Source organism: Salminus brasiliensis, chromosome 8 (genome assembly GCF_030463535.1).
Source record: "Salminus brasiliensis chromosome 8, fSalBra1.hap2, whole genome shotgun sequence".
Lineage (NCBI taxonomy): Eukaryota > Metazoa > Chordata > Actinopteri > Characiformes > Bryconidae > Salminus > Salminus brasiliensis.
The window spans coordinates 8,395,936-8,416,397 of record NC_132885.1 but is presented as its reverse complement, the minus strand read 5'-3'; the positions used below and the strand labels follow the sequence as shown (position 1 = coordinate 8,416,397).

Below are 20,462 nucleotides of genomic sequence, written 5' to 3'. Positions count from 1 at the left end.
TCGGGGAGAGAGAGGCCGAGGGGCACTCAGAATTGGCAGACTCTCTCCACACTGTTCTTTCGATTACAGACTTTCCTTTTTAAATAAGAAGGCCATCTCCAGAGGAAGACGAACCGAGACGACACAGCTCTTTGCTCCTCCTCTACTCATGACGCAACTTAATCAACAACCATAACCATTGATGATTATTATTAATACATTTAATTAAACGATGGAGGAACAGAGGAACAACCCATCGTGTCTCTATTCCCGAACTTTCTAGACGCAGAAGATGCAAGGGACCGTCTAAAAAGTGCGAACATTATTTAAAAACGTAGCTCCATTCATTTTAAAGGATGTTTTTTTTTTAGCACTTTCACATTTAAATTATGCATGTAGTGAACTTCTAAAACATAAATAACATATAGATATATTTGACATAGATATCAAATCACTTGTGGTCTACAGATGCACGTCTGATACACATACTACAACCTTTAGTTTAATATTAATATTCCTCAGGCAAAGTTCAATGATTCTCTTTCCTCTCTCCTTCCACCTCCTTTCTCTCTCCTTCCACCGTATCCTCCTCTTCCCTCTTTTCTGAGCATATGCAGCTTTGGCCTGCTTTGGCCTGCTTTGGCCCGGTTCCGGAGGAACCAGAAGAGAAGAGAATCATCTCAGTACAGAGCAGAATGAACTGGAAACTGAGAGAACTGAAAATTGAGTATTTTGAAGTGGTGTCCATAAAAAATGGTATAGGATAAAGGGTAGTGAATAGGGGAGAAGTTTTGGACTCAGTGTGTGTGAACCCTTGGCTAAATCTTAGAGGTATGTGGACAATGGTATGGATGGTGGCATGACCTGGGCTTGGGCACCAGAATATTTCCAGAATTTTTCCCTCTAGGTCATATTGAAAAAAATAGTCATAGTACAGAATATTTTCATGCAATATTTTTAATACTTTTTCATCTTTTGATCAATACATTTTTATTTTTTTCATTTTTACTTACATTAATTATCATGTGGTTTTCCAGCTTCACTTCATGACACAGTACATTATTGGCTGCAACTGTTTATTGGCTGCTGTCTGAAAGGCTCGGTACAGAGAAAGATGCAGCTGAGGCGAGTCTCTGCTCCTCTGTATGGTTTTTAGGAACCTCTCAAACCTTCCTGTGGGTACTAGTCCAGTGTCTCTCACATGGAGCTGGGTGAGGGACCTCAGGCATCCTGTTCTTGTCATATGAAAAGGGGAGTGAGCTGATTTTAATACTAAATGATGCTTTACTACACCAACCATTTCCATCACTTTTCTTAAAGTTTTTATAGCACTTTAATATAGTGTTTAATTTTCAACAATAATGTCATATAATCACAATATCAGCATTATTCTACTGATGTAGAGATGTTTGTGGTACTGTTATACTGCTGCCTGCTGCCAGTGTGTGTCTGCTTACCAGCAAATACAGGAATCAAATGAGGGCACTGAACCTTGTATGATCAGCAGCACTAGCTCTTGTTGACCTCTGAAGAGCCAGTAGAGCGCAGTGTTGTACAGTGAAGGGGACTTTTGGTAGAGGGTGTGGCTGTAAGGTTAATATTTCCTGGTTAGGTTAACATACATGACAAAAGACATGAAGGAGTTTCATATGCTGAATGAATGAGTGAGTGAGTGAGAGAGAGTGAGTGAGAGAGAATGAAGGGAGGGTAGTAATTTTCATATGCTGGAGAGGTTTCACCTTTGTTTACAAAACACTATGAATAGTGTTATATAATTATATAATGTTTTAAAATAAACACGAGTGTTAACATACCAGTAATACACAGAAACTAACTAAGATCACCTGAAACGGGTACAGAGTGAGTGAGGGAGGGAGGGAGGGAGGGAATGAAGGGAAAGAACACAGAAGTGAGATAAGGAAAGGGAAAAAAAAGCACTATATCTCACTCCACTGCGCTCCAACTTCTCCATCATCTAGACACAGAAATAAAAGACAGAATATGAGTTATGTTTAATGTGAAGATAAAAAAGACACATCTATTCTATACCTCTAACACTGTTTATTATTGAGTAAATTCAGGTATTTTATCTGAATAAAAGCATAAATGTTGCGAACACCAGCCAGTTCTCATGACCCATTTCCTGACACCCAAAACCTGTTTTTTTTATCCAGGCCTGCAGCTCTAAAACATTCAAAGACACATATATGCAACTGCAAGGTCAGCTGCAGTTAACAATGTTAACACTAACACAGGTAGTGACTGATAAACCCATGTGAGCTCATTACAAATAAATATCCTTAACAGAGACTGACCAGAGTTTGTGTTTCCTAAATCTTGACTAACACTACTTTAATGCTTGTAATAAGGGTTTCTCAGGTCAGTCAGAAGTTACTTCATGTGATGAACAGTTTAAATCTAATAAATACTTAACAATACAAAGCTAAATCAAATAGAAGAACAAAAGCAACTATTTTTAAATCAATCAAAGCCACAACACTTCAACTTCACAGTTCAACTTCATGTCCAATAGTACTTCAATAGTGGGATTATTTTCAGCATGTTTAAATCATTAGTAAATTAATATGAATAAATATTCATTAATAAATGAAAATGAAAAGCAGAGACAGCAACTCCTGTTGGCTCCTCTATTAGGTCGTCCTACAGTAAGTATGCCAATTTCAGGCTGAGCACCAAAACACCTTTAACAAGACATTTGAAGAGCTTTTCAGAGATCATTAGTATTAGTAATGCTTTGTGATGCTTTAGACGTCATTCTCCCTACAACTTTGTTCTGCTCTGTGAAATGTTGATACTGAAACATGCAGACACAGAAACATGGATAGGCTGTTAAAAAAACAGAATTGCATTTCAGTCTAAAGGATTCTCCAACAATAACATGACATCAGCAGCGTCAGCCTCTCCTTTTCTGAAGGACACAAATAGAAACAGGTGCAGCTGCTATTATTAGTCAGCCCTGTGAGTCATCACCTTAAGTATCTTCAACTTCCATTAGCAAACCAAAATAAGGGTTTAATGGCCTGCAGTCATTGTAACATGCTTTAAAAGGCTATCTGGCCAGACTGTCTGGCTTCCTTCTGCATGCACCAGCTAGCTGTGAAGTAACAAACACACAATGAAAAGTGTTAGCACTTTCTGTAGCTCCTTGAAAAAGCTGTTATACTGTTCTGTACTGTACAGCTTCTCTCACTTCCTCTCACAAGGATGGCCTAGTCATTCCACCCACCCCCAAAAAACCCCGAATCATGTGCAGATTGCTCATCCTCATCAAGGATACCTGCAAGGACTAAGGGGGCAGCATGAACAGCCAAAAAAAAAAAAACGTCCCCTAGCCACTGAGAACAGAGCCCCAAAATTGGCCTCATTAAATGCTAAATATTTAAATGAAACATAATATTGTATAAATAAAACACATTTCACACCTGCACTAACGTGCGTGTTTCTAATTGTATCCTTTGGTTTCCCATCAAACTCTTCCAAGGCTGACACTGCAATATTTACTTCAGGCAGTAATAAGGTTTGATATTTAGCAAATGCTGCAACTCTCAGGCATAGGCGGTGAGGCTCATGCAATCAGCTCTAATCTCTTGCCATTCACCAACAGAACATTCCTCTCAGTACATTCGGAGCTGAATCCCACTCCAAGAATCTCACAACATACATTATATGGACAAAGTATTGTTGGGAGTAACTGTCTCTGGAGCATTGCTGTGAGAATTTGAATGCATTCAGCAACAAGCGCGTTAGTGAGGTCAGATTGTGGGATGATCTCCATCCCAGTCAATCCCCAACTCCACAAATCATCCTAAACGTATTGGGTGGAGCAATATCCATCCATCATTCCAGAGAGTGCAGTTCCACTGCTCAATGCTGGGGGGCTTTTTACCCCTCTAGACCACGCCTGGCATTAGGCAGCATGGCCCCAACAGGGTCATGTTTATCTGCTCCAGAGAGTCCTACTTTATTGGCAGTGCTTCTCTACAGGGACTAGACGAGCTGTGTGTGTGTGTGTGTGTGTGTGCACACGCATTTGCACATCTGTCTCAGCAATGGGGACAACTTAAAGTAGCTGAATGCATGGACTTCATGGGATGTCCTAATTCATTTACATGACTGTATGGTCACCTAAAATGGCTCAGTGGTACATTTTCTTTTTTTAATCGGTGAGACACACCCTCTATAATTTTTTTTGATGGTTTGACCTCTGGGTGCTGCTGTTACAAGTCATCTTAAATGTATTAATAGGAGCATGTTTAGCTGTACATGAATGGAAAAGTTATTTCCATTAGATTAGATTGCTGGTTGTTGTTAGGGTTTTATACAAAAACATTAGTGCAGTGATGCAGACAAATTTGGGATCACACACACACACAATCACCTCAATTGTATGCACCCTCACCCAACCTCATTACATTTACATTTATGGCATTTAGCTGACGCTCTTATCCAGAGCGACTTACAAGGTAACTCATATTACAGAGGCCAGTGTAGTGTTAGGAGTCTTGCCCAAGGACTCTTATTGGTGTAGCACAGCATAGTCACCCAGACTGGGAATCGAATCCCAGTCTCCCACGTGGTATGGTAGTTCACTGGCAGGTAGTGGTGTTATCTGTTGCGCCACACATACCACGTCATTACTGTACTCCTACTGTTAGTTCAGGACTTGGAAGTGAGCAATCTTGTGCCCAAGTAACTGCTGTGTTCATATATGATATAAGCTGACCATAAACTACCTGTGTGTTTGCGTTAAATACACTATATGGACAAAAATATGATTATTCATGGGCACAAGATTATGCTATATGGACAAAAATATGCTTATTCATTGTTTCTTCTGAAATCACTTTTGTTGGAGTGACTGTCCAGGGAAGGCTTTTTACTAAACTTTGGAGCATTGCTGTGAAGATTTGATTGCATTCAGTGATGAGTGTTAGTGAGGTCAGGATGTTGGATGATCACCACCCCACCTCATCCCCAACTTATCCCATAAGTACTGTATGGAGCACCAGCTTTCTAAAGAACAGTTCATCCCCAACTCCCAGACTCATCTGCACACCTGTGTCAGCAAGGGCTACAACCTAAAGTAGCTGGATGCATTCCTTACAACTGGTGTCTGTTCAGAAACAGTCGGACATTATTTTGCTACACTATAAGAAATACTGCATATTATAACTTAATGAAGTCCTGTGTAGTGCTGTGTTGCTCTATGTAGCACCATGGTCCTAGAGGAAGGGGAGATAGCTTTGTAAGTGTTGCAGATTAATTTACCTAGCCTAATTAAAGCTAGAAGTTAGTTCTGTGACTAACTTGGTTTTCTAAATATTAAGCTCCACTGTCCAGTTGGTCGTTAAAATGCCTGGTTAAGTCTCACTCTAAAAGCATTCCTTTTATTAGCATACATAAAGTGATGCTCTGTCATTGTGTCTCTGTCACACACTGGGGTTTTCACACAGCTTTCAGTACATGGTGTGACCTATCTGCATTAGATCATATACCAGGGTATGTAAATGAAAGACTCATATTAGAACTTTACTATAAGTGTAAGGAGGTGTTACCCTTGACCTGTCCTCAACTACCAGGTAATCCAGCCGAACACTGTCTTCTGTTCCAGAAGTGTCCAAAATCAACAGATTACTGTTACTACTATTGTTGCTACTATTAGATTGTTTTTTTTTCACTAAATATCTGTAAATTCCAGATCCGCTGTCACTATTTTTGTTTCTGCTGTTTTTCAGCGTTAGAGAGACGACAGCTAAAACTGAATGTAGGCGTGGCATGTAATGGAGGACAGACAAGAGCAGTTGGGAGGGTAGCTGAGGGGCTTGTGGCCAAAGTATCACACACCACAGTATAGGCTCGTTTACAGAAAATGAATAAGCTGTGGGAGACCGTATTGGAGTTGGCGTTAACTCCAGAAAACCCAGGGTCTCCCTAAAACTGGCCTAGTGACACCCCTGGTGCTGAGGCCTGCAGTAACATAACATTAAGGACAGTCTGAAGGACCATTTTGTTCCCCTACTCAAGAGGTTAAAGCCTCCCCACCGCGACAAGGTATGGTCCAATCGGAGAGGGAAAAAAAAAAAAAGACACCCACTGATCTCACTGACCACCTGACCTGAGATAAAGAAGAACGGTGATGCCGACTTTCTTTTCGTTCTTTTAAACAGACTCTGCTCTCTTTGTGTGTCCTATTGTTGCTTCTCTGGTCCTTAGCTCTCCTGCTCCTCTAGTCCCTTAAGCGAAGTCTCAGTGTTCATGGTCCTGTGCCTTGTCGTCACATCGTCGTCGGTTCTTCTGCTGCTACAGTTCTTGTCCCAGGAAGGTGACTGGACTGGTATAGTTGGAGAATTTAGACGACCAGCTCACACAGCTTAATAAGTTCATGCTGCCACTGCTGTCCCTGTGGTTCCCTGTGGTATCAGACACAGGAACATGTCCAGAAGGCCTAGAGAGGATGGGTTTAAATTAGCATTACATTCATTGTTGGTTGGGTCTTGCATCAGGAATAATTTTGGAGAATATTTTATTAACAATGAGAAAATATTTTAGATGATGTTTGGGGTTATCAGGACTCAAAACATGAACTTAAAACTTTATAAATCATTTTAGACTTTTACAGATCTGTACATTACATTAAAATGAATAAACTTACCAATGTCTTTCTTTCAGTTGAGTATAGTATATATGAGTATATATTCATTTCGAAATAAAAAATATAGCAAGTCCAATGACAAGGGTGGAGAACAAACTCCAACAGGCAGTACTGGATCCTTAGAGGAAAGAGGAGAAAAGGTTCTTTTTAACACCATGTGAAAAAACGGCACTACAATCAGCTCAAACAGGCTTCACTTGGCTTATAAGAACACTGTTTGAATTACGGAGACCCATGGGACCCACATAATTGGATCAGATAATTCCAGGTTTCCCCCTGAAAAATAATGTATATTTATGAATTAATTAATTTATAAAATTAATCAAATGAATACTATGAATACTTTACTACAAAAGCAACCAACACACCCTTGCTACACATGAAACCGTACATTTAGTTTCTAACAGTTGGCTTAACAGCCACAGACTGAGGGGTTAGTTTAACGTGCAGTAAAAGTCTGGTAAACTGCTGCAACTGCAGTTTAATATAGTTACTCACATGCTTGAGTGCTGATTGTGTCTGTGACAGCATGTTCACGTACAGAGTGCTGGTCGGTAAGTGCTTATTATTATTGTTAAATTAGAGTAATGAAACCGCGCCAGTGAAGCGCACTGCTGTTTATGTATTGCATTTTTACAGCAGCACTCTGCTAAACCAATAAGGATAGCTGAAGGGTTCATATTGTTCGATCACGTTTCTTGAATATCAGACGTGGCGGCAGCAGAGGAGGCGGAGGAGGGAGTTGGCAGTGGGAATGCCACCCTACACCACCCAGATGCTGCTCACCTGTGGCCGTGCAGGCAAATGAGCCAGATGAATGGCATAGAAGGACGTGCTTAGTCACACACATGGAGTGGCACTGTACACATGTCTAGTGACCCTTTACAGCTCCACTCGGGCTGATCTATTTTTGTTTTTGTTTGGGTGTGGTGGAGGGAGGTTAAATAAAGGTATGTGTGTCAGTTGAGTCCTGGGTTTGTGTCGTCAATATTGTACATACAGCCATATATATACACATACACATTATATATATATACACACACACACACACACACACACCTCACTCACCTGCGGGAATATGCATGTACATAGTGGCTGTTCCATTTCCATACTGGTTTGAAGCTATACACATATACAGGCCATTATTGTTAGAGTCCAGTAAGAGTTCCAGCTTCTCATTATCAACTCTGCCAGAAAGCGTCTTGTTTACCCTGTAAAAAAAAACCCAAAAAACTAAATGTTACTATTCTGTAATACCCAGTATAAACCAGTAAAACCACTAAAAGATCAGTCCAATCTTTCACTTTAAGGTTTCAACCCTATTCCTGGGTCCCATGGTGACTGTTTTGCACTCTGCTAACTACCTAGTGTGCTTGCCTATTTATACGTGCAGCAAACCCCATCATGTGGCATCTGTGACCTCCTGGGTCGAGTTCGGTCCAAACCAGGGATGGTCATAATTTTCCGATATTCTGATGACCGTATGCTTAACCCCCCCCCCCCCCCTCTCCTCGTTGCAGGTTTAAATCTACCCCTACACCCAAAACGAATGTGTGTCTAGCTGCCTAAAGAATGTGAATGCTGCGAACACAAAAATAAGAACGAGCTGTTGCATAATTGACTGCACAGATTCAGCAGGAGCTCTCCTTCTACAAAGTGCTGAAAGCTAAAGAAAAGAGAAACTGATGGATTGCTGCAATTCTGGAATCCAGGCACTGAACCGTGTGGAAGCTCACTGAATGATGAACGCATGCTGTGAAAACAGGTGGGCAAAAAACAAGCTTACTGTAGATGCCAATTTAGTGACATGCTAAGGTCGATTACAAGTGAAAGCAATCTAAACCTGGAAGAGCCAGTCTACTAAATGAGCCTGAAAACAGTGGAAACCACTCCTAAGACCCTTCACTCAACTGATATGATGCTTTATTCTCTAAATGGGTATGGTTTGAGCAACAGTTAGCTGGACATTCCTGTCTACACATCACTGTACATGGACCATTGGCTTTTTGATAATTTGAATGGATCACTGTAGAGTCCAACTGCCTTTAACTTCAGCAGATAATCGCTTGCATCATTCACAGCTTGGTTGTTTTCCCTAATAAACACAGCGGCTGTGTCGCAGACTAAAGGGTTGTGCTTCAATGGGAATGTGATGTCAATGCATAACCCTCTATAGAAGCAGGTAGGAAACGTTCTTACTGTAATGTTTCCTGGGTTTTTGTTTATCTAACTTCAACACAGAAAGATCTAATACATTTTAACAGGACGTAGTTTTGAATTTGTAGTTAAATAGCTGAGTTCAATTTAAGCTGAGTTCCACTGAAACAGAGTTCCTCTACTGTAATACACTGTAAATCTGTCTGTGAAACATTAAAAGCAAAACCTGAAAGTAGTCCTTCTATATTAACCACTAGAGAGAAACTAGAGGTTTCTGGCAGCTGAGCTGGTTCTAGACCAGGTTCTAGATAAACTGATATTTTACCAATGTCTGTTGTGAGCAGTGCAGCTGCACCCAGTCATTGTTCAGCGCTCCATTACCTGCTCCAGATGAACACCGTTGGTTGAGGATTGGCATCAGCTACACACCTCAATTCTTGAGATGCTTTAACATTAACTGAAACTATATACACAATCTGCGGAGGATCTGAGAGAAAAAAGCAAACACACACACACACACACACAAACAGTCTTTTAACAAAATAAATAATAAATAATAATAAATAATAAATAAATAATAACAAAATAATAAAAATTGAAATGATTTAGAACTTTTGATAAAATTTAATAGTAGACTGAACGCAAAACTAGGAAATCTTAGTTTGACCTTCTAAACAAAAAAATGCAAAAAATGCAACAAAACATGCTGTTGCCTACACTATGTGTCCAAATATTTGTGGACACACCTTTTATTAAATGTGTTCAGTACTTTAAGTTTCAGCCATTGCTGACACAGCTTGTCAAATCCCTGTAGAGAAGTACTGCCCAAAGAATAGGACTCTCTGGAGCAGATAAACATGAACCTGTTGTCTAAAGCCAGGCGTGGGCTAGAGGGGTATTTAAACCCCCCAGCACTGAGCTGTGGAGCAGTGGAACTGTGTTCTCTGTAATGATGGATGATGGTGCTTCATCCAGTACTTTTGGGATGAGTTGGAGAGTGTGGGGTTGTGATAATCCAAAATCCTGACCTCACTGCTGATGAATTTAATCGAATCCTCACAGCAATGCTCAAGAGACAGTTACTCCCAACAAAAGTTGGTGCAGTTAGTTCTTTTTTGGACATCAGTGGTATAAAAAAAACAACGAGCAGGTCTCCCAATACTGTTTTCCCCCTATATAGCATATTTATGATACTTCTTCTGTCAGACAATGAACAATGGAGGAAAATGAAGGTGGGAAGCACTTAAAGATATTATTCTCTTGTCTCCAACAACAGAAACTGTGTTATTCTATGAGGGAAACTTGCAAACAGCACAGTGACACCATTGTTTCAGTTTGTGTTGATATGAATAGAATGCTGGAGGTGAATACGGTGGTGTTGTTCATACAGCCTCATATTATCTAAATACAATGATTGATTGTTGGCAATGGACCATGAGGGTATTAAGGACAGTCACCTGGCTGCCAGCAACTTACAGTGGATTACTAGTGCATAGTCCAGTATGAGCTCCTCCTTCAGGGTAGGGTGATTCACCAAACACTGAACCTTCTGCTGGTTCAGCTCTCGGGATGCTACACCAATCAGGCGGCTTTTGACAGTGTAGAATCCATCAGGTTCTGCAGACACATTAGTTTCTACTTTCACAAGGTCACTCAGAGCACCGAGATTCCAGGAAATATGCGCCTCAGGTTGAGCTTTAGCCGCGATGCAGGTTACCAAGATCACTTCAGAATCACCAGCAACAGGAATCACATCAGCGTTCACACTGACGACAGGACGAACTGTAATAGAAGACAGATACATCAGTACACAGCAGAATGAAAATGAAAAGCAAATAAATGCAGCGTTTAATTTTGCATACAAAAATAAACTAATTTACATTTGCAAATTGGCAGAAACTGTAGTTTAAGACCACAAACTAAATGTCAACTAAAATTAACCAAACCACAAAGGAACAGGGAACAAACCAGACCATGTCACAGAAGTGAATTACAAACACCAGATTTAAAAATATTTTATATATATTATACCAGAACTGCAAAACAGTTGTTTTTAGTTCCTGCTTGATCTGTTCCTCTTTACTAAAAACGAGCCTAATGGACACTATCTGCCTTTTAATCCTTTAGTTTAATTATCGGAATGAGGTTTCTGTCCTGCCGTGTTTTGTGCTGCAAGTAAACCATTAAAACCTTTTTAAATTCCACATTCTTGAAAGTCATTAAAGGGTCCCTAGAATGGAAAGCTTTCTCTCTTGGTATAATTGAATAATAAAAGTTACATAAATCTAACAAACTGAACCTCAAACACTGTTCCCTTCGTTAAAAAGAAAATCCTGCTCTGCTAGTCAAACTCAAAGAAGCTGTAAAATCTGACATCCACTTATATGATATAATTCTATGGGAGAACACAGTGTTTTTGTTACTCACTGTTTTCAGAGACCAAATTAGCCACAATCGTGCTTCAGTAGAACAAGCTGGAGAACAACACCTCACAAACAAACACCTCAAAAACCAACACCTCAAAAACCAACACCTCACAAACCAACACCTCAAAAACCAACACCTCACAAACCAACACCTCACAAACCAACACCTCACAAACCAACACCTCACAAACCAACACCTCACAAACCAGGTCTCTACTACAGCTTTGCCTGAAACTTGATGTATGGATGGCGGAGGGCTGGACGCAAAAACTGGAGAAGTGGCATCTCAGGTATCTGTGCTAGACTAAAAGCTAATCCCAGCGTTTTCTTCATTTCTTTTTGGTTTGCAGCAGCAGCAGACCCAAACTCACCCACACGCATATGGTGCAAGAATATTTGCTTTGCAATTCACCCTTCATTTCTACAGAAGAGTGTGAAACGCTTGTGAAAGGGTTGTGAGACTTTCATCATGTTGTCTGCTTGCATGGCTCTGCATCGCTCTATCCAATTGTGAAACCTGTCTGTGTTAAAAGTGACCTGGTCACAGAGTACAGCTCCCTCCAGAATTTCTCACAGCCTTAAGCAGCCTAATCTTCAATAAAAACTTTTAGTGAAATATTATAAAATGAATATTAATTATATATTAATTGGACCCCCCCTTATCCCTTCAAAACAGTCCATCACTAAAAGCGCCTACAAGGGGCATGTGAGCATCAGAACTAGACCATGGGGAAATAGTTCCTCCGGGTGTGTGCGAGTCACTTAACTGGGGAAAACATTGGACCAGGACGCACTGTAGGAAAAAGGCAAGCCAGCAGAGGCATCGAGATGCTTTGGCCAATGTTGGGCAACCTTGGGTCCTGGCATTCTTGTGGATGACTCTTTTGAAAGCACTGACTCCAGTAGACCTTGGAAGGTACTGTGGTATCTGGCATCAAGACTTAAGCAGCAGATCCTTTAAGTCCTGCAAGTGGTAAGGCGTGTCCTCCATGGATCAACTGGTTGCTGAATAATGGCAGGGTGTATTATCCTAAATAGGGAATACTGTTGCCATGAAGGGATGTACTTGGTCTGCAACAGTGTTTAGGAAGGTGGCATGTCGAATAAATATCCACATGAACAGCAGGGCCTAAAGTTTCCAGAAGAACATTTGGAAGAGCACCACACTGCCCCAGTTTGTTTGCCTTCTTCCTGTAGTGCATCCTGCTCCCATATCTTCCTCAGGTACGTGACTCACACAGAAAAACAAGAAAACAAGATTCCTCAGTTCTGGTGTTCAAATTTAGGCACATTCAGTGGTGGGCATCAGTATTCTGGCTGGTCTTCGGCTATGCAGACCCTCAAACAACAAGACATTAGACAAGGGATTAGACAAGACAGTCTAGTCTTAACACCCCACGCCTATAAATGAGCATTCAATAGAGTTGAAGAAAAAAACCCAAAATCCTAAATGTATTGCTTACATTAACATGAAGGACATCTCTTACCATGTACAGTAAGCGGTATCTCTCTCTCAAAGGGTCCACTTGGAAAGATGTTGAAAATGCATGTGTAGATTCCTTCATCTGCTAAGTTCACATTCTTCAGACGAACTGAACCAATGTATTCTTGAATGTTTCCAATAAATTCAATTCTGTCTCCTAATCCATTGATGTTTTCTGTTTTGCTGTCTGGAGTAATGACAAAAATATTCTCATTCTTAGGGCTGTTCGGTGTCCTTTTTTGCCATGTAATCCGTGTAAGTTGCTCACTTGTGTCGACCAGCTGACAGAACAAGGTGCCTTCCTCTCCTGCTGTGAAGGTGACCCTTTGACCAATGACCTTTATGGCTGTTCAAAAAGAAACAAACAAAAATGAAGTAAGGTTAAAACAATAGATCAATTATACCTAATAAATGTTGCCATTAATGAATAATAAAAATAAATAAATTAATTAATTAATAAATAAATCGAAAAAAAGGATAGGAAGCCAGCAGCTGCATCAGCAGTGCTATTCACCACTATCCTTAAGATTAAAATCTGCAGACTTAAACGGACATTTAAACTCCTCCACGAAGACAACATTTTCTCTCAAATCGAGCCACAAAACTAGGTGAGAAATGGATGGATTAAAATTAATTTCTTGCATATTTGCACAAGCATGCAGTAAAGATTGTATGGTTAGGGTTCATTAACCTTAAAACACCGACCTCATGTGTGTATATCACTTACATCTAAAATGTCTTTTCAGATGTCACCAAAAGGGGTTCAGTACCCAGGAGCAGAAAATACTTGAGACAGTACTTTGCTGCTATACTAGTATTATTTCGGACTTATATTTGAGTATTATTTATATTGAATAATTATCTTTTTACTCAATTACACATTTCAGTAAAACAAGCTTCTTAATTCTTACATGTCCATTTTGTCCTTAAAGATATAGACTACAAGTCTCAAAGGCCTGTTGTTTTTTCTCTGTTCTTATCAGTAGTGTTGGTGAGCTTTAAGATTTATTGTTATTGTTATTTTTACTAAAACATCCAACAAAATTCATTCAAAATCAGTGTAACAATGGGAATTTGTGTTGGGGCCAGTACCACACATTCATCACTGCACCATACAGCAAGAAATAAAATGCAATATTCTTGTTGGGTCAAAACCCTTTAAACTTTTTGAGTACTTCACAGAGTTTCAATACTGTGACACTTTCATAATTTTCCCACATTATTTTCTCTTCTAACTGAGTATGAATTTGACACCTATCTATACCTCCACAAGTTTTAGGAGCCCTAGAATGTCAAACTGCAATTCGGCATGATTTACAATGTCAAAAAAATCCAGCAGAATCAAAACAGAGCTGTAAAACAGGCCGATTCCCCCAAACTGTTACATCACAGTCTTGACTGGTTATATTTAAACCCTCAAATTTTACATAAGCCCAGCCCACTAGCGAAAGCCCTTGTCCAAAGCTGGTGAATGGGTAAAACACAATGGCGACTTCAGGAGAATATAATGTTGTTGGTACTGGAGAGCAGCTCCTCACCCTCAGACTCTTTACTCTGGGAGAAGAAAAATGAAATGAAAAATGGGTTGCTACGTAAACCATATCTCGAGAATGTGGCTTTTCCATGAGGAGGACTGAAACCTGGCACAAGACGAAGTGAAAGCCAATACAAGCAGATGTACCTTTTGCCATCGATTTCCTCCCCCCGACATCCGCTTCCTCAAAAACAATCTGCACTACCTCAGCTGAACCATGCTGGAGGCAAACACACATTAGAAGGGAAAGCATCAGCCAATTTTTTTATCTTGAGAAAATCAAACCCTGGGGATGCAAGTGGAGACCACGCCAAAAGCAAACTGGCTACAATCTCTTCAGGTTGCTAACAGCAGATGAAATTAAGGACAGGAAAGGAACAGCAACATTATCCGGTCAGACTTTGGAATGATTACAGTACAAGGCAAAATAACAGGGTTGTAAATAGGTTTGTTAAACAAACTGGAAATACATCAGAAGGTAAAGCACCACTTTATTATTTAAACCGTTTCTCTATTTATATGTCAAAGAACTAAAACATCCAATAAATGCATAGTTTAGGTGTGAATGCAAATGTAAGTTTGTTGAACAAACAAATCAAGTTTAAGGTACTTAAGATATTAAACCCTAAACTCTTTTTTGTACTGTCTCGAACCTGGACCTGAATAATTAAATTCAATGTGACATTATTATATTTCGTTTTATTTTAGCTTTTACGTGAAAACAGTGTGCAGCGTTTTACTTGATCTTTCTTGATTATATTGGATTGGATTGGTTAGTCATTTGAACTATGTTAAGATAATTTGTGGACGTTAGGGTCAAGTCAAAAAAAAAAAGGAATCAGTCGTGAGTAAAGTAAAAAGTAAAGTCATAAGAACTTTAACTAGCTGTCCAGTCCACATCTTTTGACCTCTTAATGATGCCTTATAAACACATTCTAAAACAGACACAACTGAAAAGAAACTTTTGTTGGAAACAATTTGCTGTATTTTTGATGCTACCTCACATTGTTTGCACAGATTTGACATTGTTCAGTATAAAATGTATTAGTTACTTTTACTAAACATTTGTGCCTAGCTATGGAGCAGTAAATTGGAATTAGACATGTGTAGCTGAACATTACTGAACATTATTTATCAAGTACCGAACAAAAATACATAAACTGAAACCAAGAAAATGACCTTAATAACTAATCCTGGGATTTTGAAACGAACTCCGTGTTTGCTCAGCTATTCAGGTTTGGAGTTATAGCACAATTGCCCTGGGGAAGAAGATACAAAAGACATTAACTAGTGAGATGGAATTGATACGCTTAAAATGTATGTATTATTTCTAAGTGAAAACCAGTAAAAATGAGGACAACATCATGAAACGGTAATGTCTTTACATTAATATATAAGAATCTGGCTAATCATTTGGTTACTGAAATAACAAGATTTGTTGGATAATGAGTACCCTGGTTGCTACAACAGTTCATGCCCATTGAATCTGTGGATGGCATTGCCATGTAGCTAGCTTTTACCTGATGACATGTGCACACACAAGTAACTAGGCAGAAGCCTATCCACATTACCATAATTACTTTAGCTTGAGTGAATAAAAGCTAAGGTGTGAGCTAAACTAAAGCGTCTGATAAACGCCTTAAATGTAAATGTAATATGAGTACATTACATTTACATTTAAGGTGTGTATCAGACGCTCTTATCCAGAGCGACTTCACTGTTTACTCAGAAAATATCCCTAGCTACTTTTGTCAATATGGAGACCACAGTACTCTGCACTACACTTCGCCAAAGTACTCTTGTAGGAGCTGGGTCTTCAGTCTGAGTTTGAAGATAGTGAGCAACTCTGCCTCGAGGAGGGCATGGCCCAAATTTACATTTACATTTATGGCATTTAGCTGACGCTCTTATCCAGAGCGACTTACAAGGTTACTTGTATTACAGAGGTGGGTCAGTGTAGTACAGCGCAGCATAGTCACCCAGACCGGGAATCGAACCCCAGTCTCCCACATGATGTGGTAGCTCAGTAGCAGGTAATGATGTTATCTGTTGCGCTACACCAACCAAATGAATAATTAATGAATCAGGATGAGTACTGACTTTGTCCATAAGTTAATGTGTTACTGTAGCATACTCAGCTAACTTGCAGGGGCAGTGTGGTCTCATGGTTATTAAACATGTTTTGCTGTCGGGGATGCAGCAAGGCTTTGGTGTTCACACTACAATACTAATGGCCATATGCATCTCTGACCACCTCCGATTGAGGTTTGGATGATCAGATTACAGTGCCTTCTTGTCCTCACAATAGGTTGGAGGGTCTTGCGGTCAGAGGCTGTGCAGGCCCCAAACCAGTCAGTGATGCAGCTGCTCAGGATGCTCTCTATGGTCCCTCTATAGAGGATGGGTGGAGGGAGACGGGCCTTTCTCAGCTTCCAGAGGAAGTAGAGACGTTGCTGGGCTTTCTTGGCTGTAGAGCTGGTGTTCAGGGACCAGGTGAGGTTCTCTGCTAAGTGGACACCAAGGAACTTGGTGCTCTTAACGATCTCCACAGAGGAGCCGCTGATGCTGAGCGGAGAGTGGTCATGTCTTCTTTTCTGAAGTCTTTCGGAACAGCATTCTAACATAGGTGTCCTTCTCCAGGTGGGTAAGGGAGAGATAAAGGGTGGTGGTGATGGCATCGTCCGTGGAGTAGTTGGGACGATATGCAAACTGCAGGGGGTCCAATGAAGAGGGCAGTTGGGTCTTGATGTTCCTTATGACTAGCCTCTCGAAGCATTTCATGATGATGGTCGTGAGAACAACGGGACGGTAGTCATTAAGGCAGGCCACTGTGGACTTCTTTGGACAGGGACGATGGTGGTGGTCTTGAGGCACGTTGGGACAAGGGAGCTGCACAGGGAGACGTTGAAGAGGTCCGTGAGAACATCCGTCAACTGGTCTGCACACTCTCTGAGCACTCTGCTGGGGATGCTGTCTGGTCCTGCAGCTTTCCGTGGATTGACTCTGCGCAGAGTTTTCCTCACATCCAGTGTAGTCAGGCACAACACCTGCTTGTCCGGCTTGGGCATGATCTTCCTCACCGACGTGTTGTTTTGTGCCTCAAACCGTGCATAGAAGTCATTCAGGGCATCATGAAGGAAGGCATCACTGTCACAGGACGGTGGCAGTGTCCTGTAGTTTGTGATTGCCTGGATGCCCAGCCACATGCGCAACATTCCCTTGTTTGAGTTTAATATCATTTTATTAGTTTGTTCAATCAATCATTCATACTGTTGGCTAGGTCAGAGTGAACTAGCATGCTGGTGCACATGATGGCAGACTAATGCTAATATTGTCTAACCTGATTTGATAGTTATGAGGAGAAAGAATTAAACAGCAGGGCATGATGAGAGCAGTGAATCATCCAACAAGGGGAATTACAGAGAATTCCCAGAAACATTATCTACACATGACTCTGTCCTGGACACTCAATTGCAGACATTAAGCTGTGTTTCCTGGTATTGTATATATTTTCTAAGCTGTCTAGATCTGCTGACCATTGGGAGAGCACTGGTCAAGTCCACCATGGATCACATCAGTGAGCCTTGGCATCTCATGACCTTGTTGCTGATTCACTAGTTGTACAAGGTTGTACCTAGGATCAGTTTTGGTAGGTACTGACCACTGCATATCAGAAACCATACAAGGCCTTGCCTTTTTAGAGTGTTCTGACCCAGTCTTGGCTTCAACTACACTTACCGCCCTGTTATATCAAACAAAACATTCGATCATCATCATTAAAACAACAGAAAGTCATTTGGGAACATCAACAATGTATAATCTTGTAGGAGGCGGCTTAGATATTAGTGCACGGTGAAGCAATAATTGATATTCTAGCATAAGCAAAAGACTACTATGCCACTGTTACTGATAATGAGAGGTGAACAGAGGTCTTATGGGCATTTTTCCCCACTGGTTGGTTGAGTAGAGGGTGATGGCAAATGGACTACTGTTGATAGTAGTCTTAGATAGTAGTCTGACTACTGTAGTCCATCTGCCATCACCCTCTACTTATCAGGAACACTGGCATGGTAGTAGTCTCGTGTTAACATATTTTGTAATACCACATTATTATTATTATTATTAATATTAATATTATTATTATATTATTCTCTGGATATGGAAGCAGCAGAGAACTGCTAACCTAGCTACTGAACAAAACACAGGTTTTAAAAAGCAGTTTTTAGTGTTTCTGTACAGGTTCAAACTTCTTCCTCCTCTAATTCAGTGTAGTTCAGCTGGAGCTAGCCCCCCAGCTCTGCTACATGAAAGACCACCGCGCAGCCATGAGCCCCTACCTGTACTTGTGCTGCAGAGCTGAATGGATACAAGACAGACCATCAGACGATGAGCAAGAAGGTTCATAATGTTCAGGTCAAATTAATTCAGCAGAAAAACAAAAACCCCACTGACTTGGAGAGAAACCAGTTCAGACCACCTGGACCAAGCAGCTCTTTGTTCCTCCTCTACTCATGACGCAACTCCAACAACCATAACCATTGATGATTATTATTTATTATATTTAATTAAACGATGGAGGAACAGAGGAACAAACCATCGTTATATTTTGTCTCAATTCCTGATCTTTCTATTTTACCGAGTTCATTTAATCAAAATAGGCGGAGTCGCTGCGTCAGAAAAAGCGTAGCTTCATTTATTTTAAAAGATGTGTATTTTTTAGCACTTTTACATTTAAAACATGCATGTAGTTAAAATTTTTTTTTAAAAAACAAACATAAATAAGTTTGACATATAGATGTCAAATCACTTGTGGTCTACAGAGACACGTCTGATACACCTACCTTACTCCTCAGGCGAATTTCAATGATTATTATTATATATTATTAAGTTATTAAATTGCTTCTCATGTCTTTGGGAAACAGTGGAGGGCTTTTTGTTTTAAGCTACCTTTACTCCTGATTCTCCAGCAGAGAGCTGCTAGCGTAATGTGGTGTATTCTGGTGTCTGTTGTTTCAGGGTTAGTTAGTGTGCTCAGACAAAGGACATGCAGGCACTGAGTACCCCTAGGTGTTCTGGGCACTGGGGCTTCCACTGGGTGCCTTGCCGTTGCTGCCCTCTGCTGGGAGACAGCAGCACAGACCGACCCCTTACAGATACCTGTTCACCCCATATTTCTAAGTCTAATTCCCTACACTGCCTGACAATAACTTGACTGGTTCACACACCTTTACAATGTCTATTATTTGGTCTGACAGAGGGTCTAGGGAGAGAGCCCACTCTCGTTTTCTGTGGTGTTGTGTGTGCTTTGAGTTATGATGTGGTGCGGGAATCAGATTCAGTGATCCCATAATTATCCCATACTCGAGCAGTGGCAGATGGTTCGAGTCCATGTAAAGCAATGATTACGCAGATATTCCTCTGTGGCTGAAACTCCAGTAAAATTCGGAGACACTGTGTGTTCTGTAGGAACCCAGCCTGAATTATCAGTGCTACTTGATGCAGAGTTAATGAATGCCTGGCCAATAATGCTATTAGAGGCTACTAAAAACAAGACTGCAAATCAAACACTAGTATTTTATATTGAGTGTGTTCTTGTTTTATCAGCAGCTCTGCTTCAACATGTCCTACTATGATAAGATGTGAACATGTTCCCTAGTTTTTATATTACACACACATACATTGTCATGTCTGCCTTTGTTTGGCTCTGTTTGTGTCTTGTCCGCTCTAGCCACACCTGTCCATTAGTGTTCCACCAGTGTCTCCTTTGTAGCCACGCCCCCTTGTTAGTCCCAGGTGTTCCTCGTGGGTCTCTTGTTAGTGTCTGTATAAGTACCCCTTTGTTTCAGTTGTCCCTTGTCTGGTCTTGTGCGTGTATGTGGGCAAATGGCCTCGGTCTCGGTCTCATGCCAGTTTATGGTTTGTAGATTTGGTGTGTTAATGGGATTTTGGTGTTTTTTTGTAAGCTTTGCTTGTCTGGTTTCTGTTTTCTTGTCTAGCATTAGAATATGTTATCCTGTGAGTATGCCCGCCTCTGTCTCATGATAAACTGTGACATACGTACTTTTGTTTGTGTTTGGTTTTTTTTTCCCCTCTTTCTTGTGTGTGTGTGTGTGTGTGTGTGTGTGTGTGTGTGTGTGTGTGTGTGTGTGTGTAAATAAAATTACACTTGGCTCCAGCTACATTTTTAGGATCTGGGCCTATTTTAGTTAG

The 20,462-nt window shown here is 40.5% G+C and overlaps 1 protein-coding gene across 2 annotated transcripts; it reads right to left on the bottom strand.

Annotated features, from left to right (window-relative positions):
• Positions 1-953: 953 nt before the first annotated feature.
• LOC140560873 (nectin-1-like) lies at positions 954-18,713 on the bottom strand. 2 transcript variants are annotated; one of them, XR_011980001.1, is made up of 8 exons: positions 18,590-18,713; positions 12,723-13,064; positions 10,286-10,591; positions 9,191-9,296; positions 7,721-7,863; positions 6,653-6,770; positions 6,116-6,445; positions 954-1,954 (listed from the first exon to the last, which is right to left on the bottom strand). XR_011980001.1 is itself a non-coding variant. In XM_072685497.1 (7 exons), exons 1-6 carry the CDS (start codon positions 18,654-18,656, stop codon positions 6,697-6,699), a joined length of 1,038 nt encoding a protein of 345 aa, XP_072541598.1. In that variant the 5' UTR covers positions 18,657-18,713; the 3' UTR covers positions 954-6,445; positions 6,653-6,696. The 2 variants fall into 2 exon arrangements, 1 of the variants encoding a protein (XP_072541598.1); XM_072685497.1 differs by having other exon boundaries at positions 954-6,445.
• Between the last annotated feature and the right edge of the window lie 1,749 nt (positions 18,714-20,462).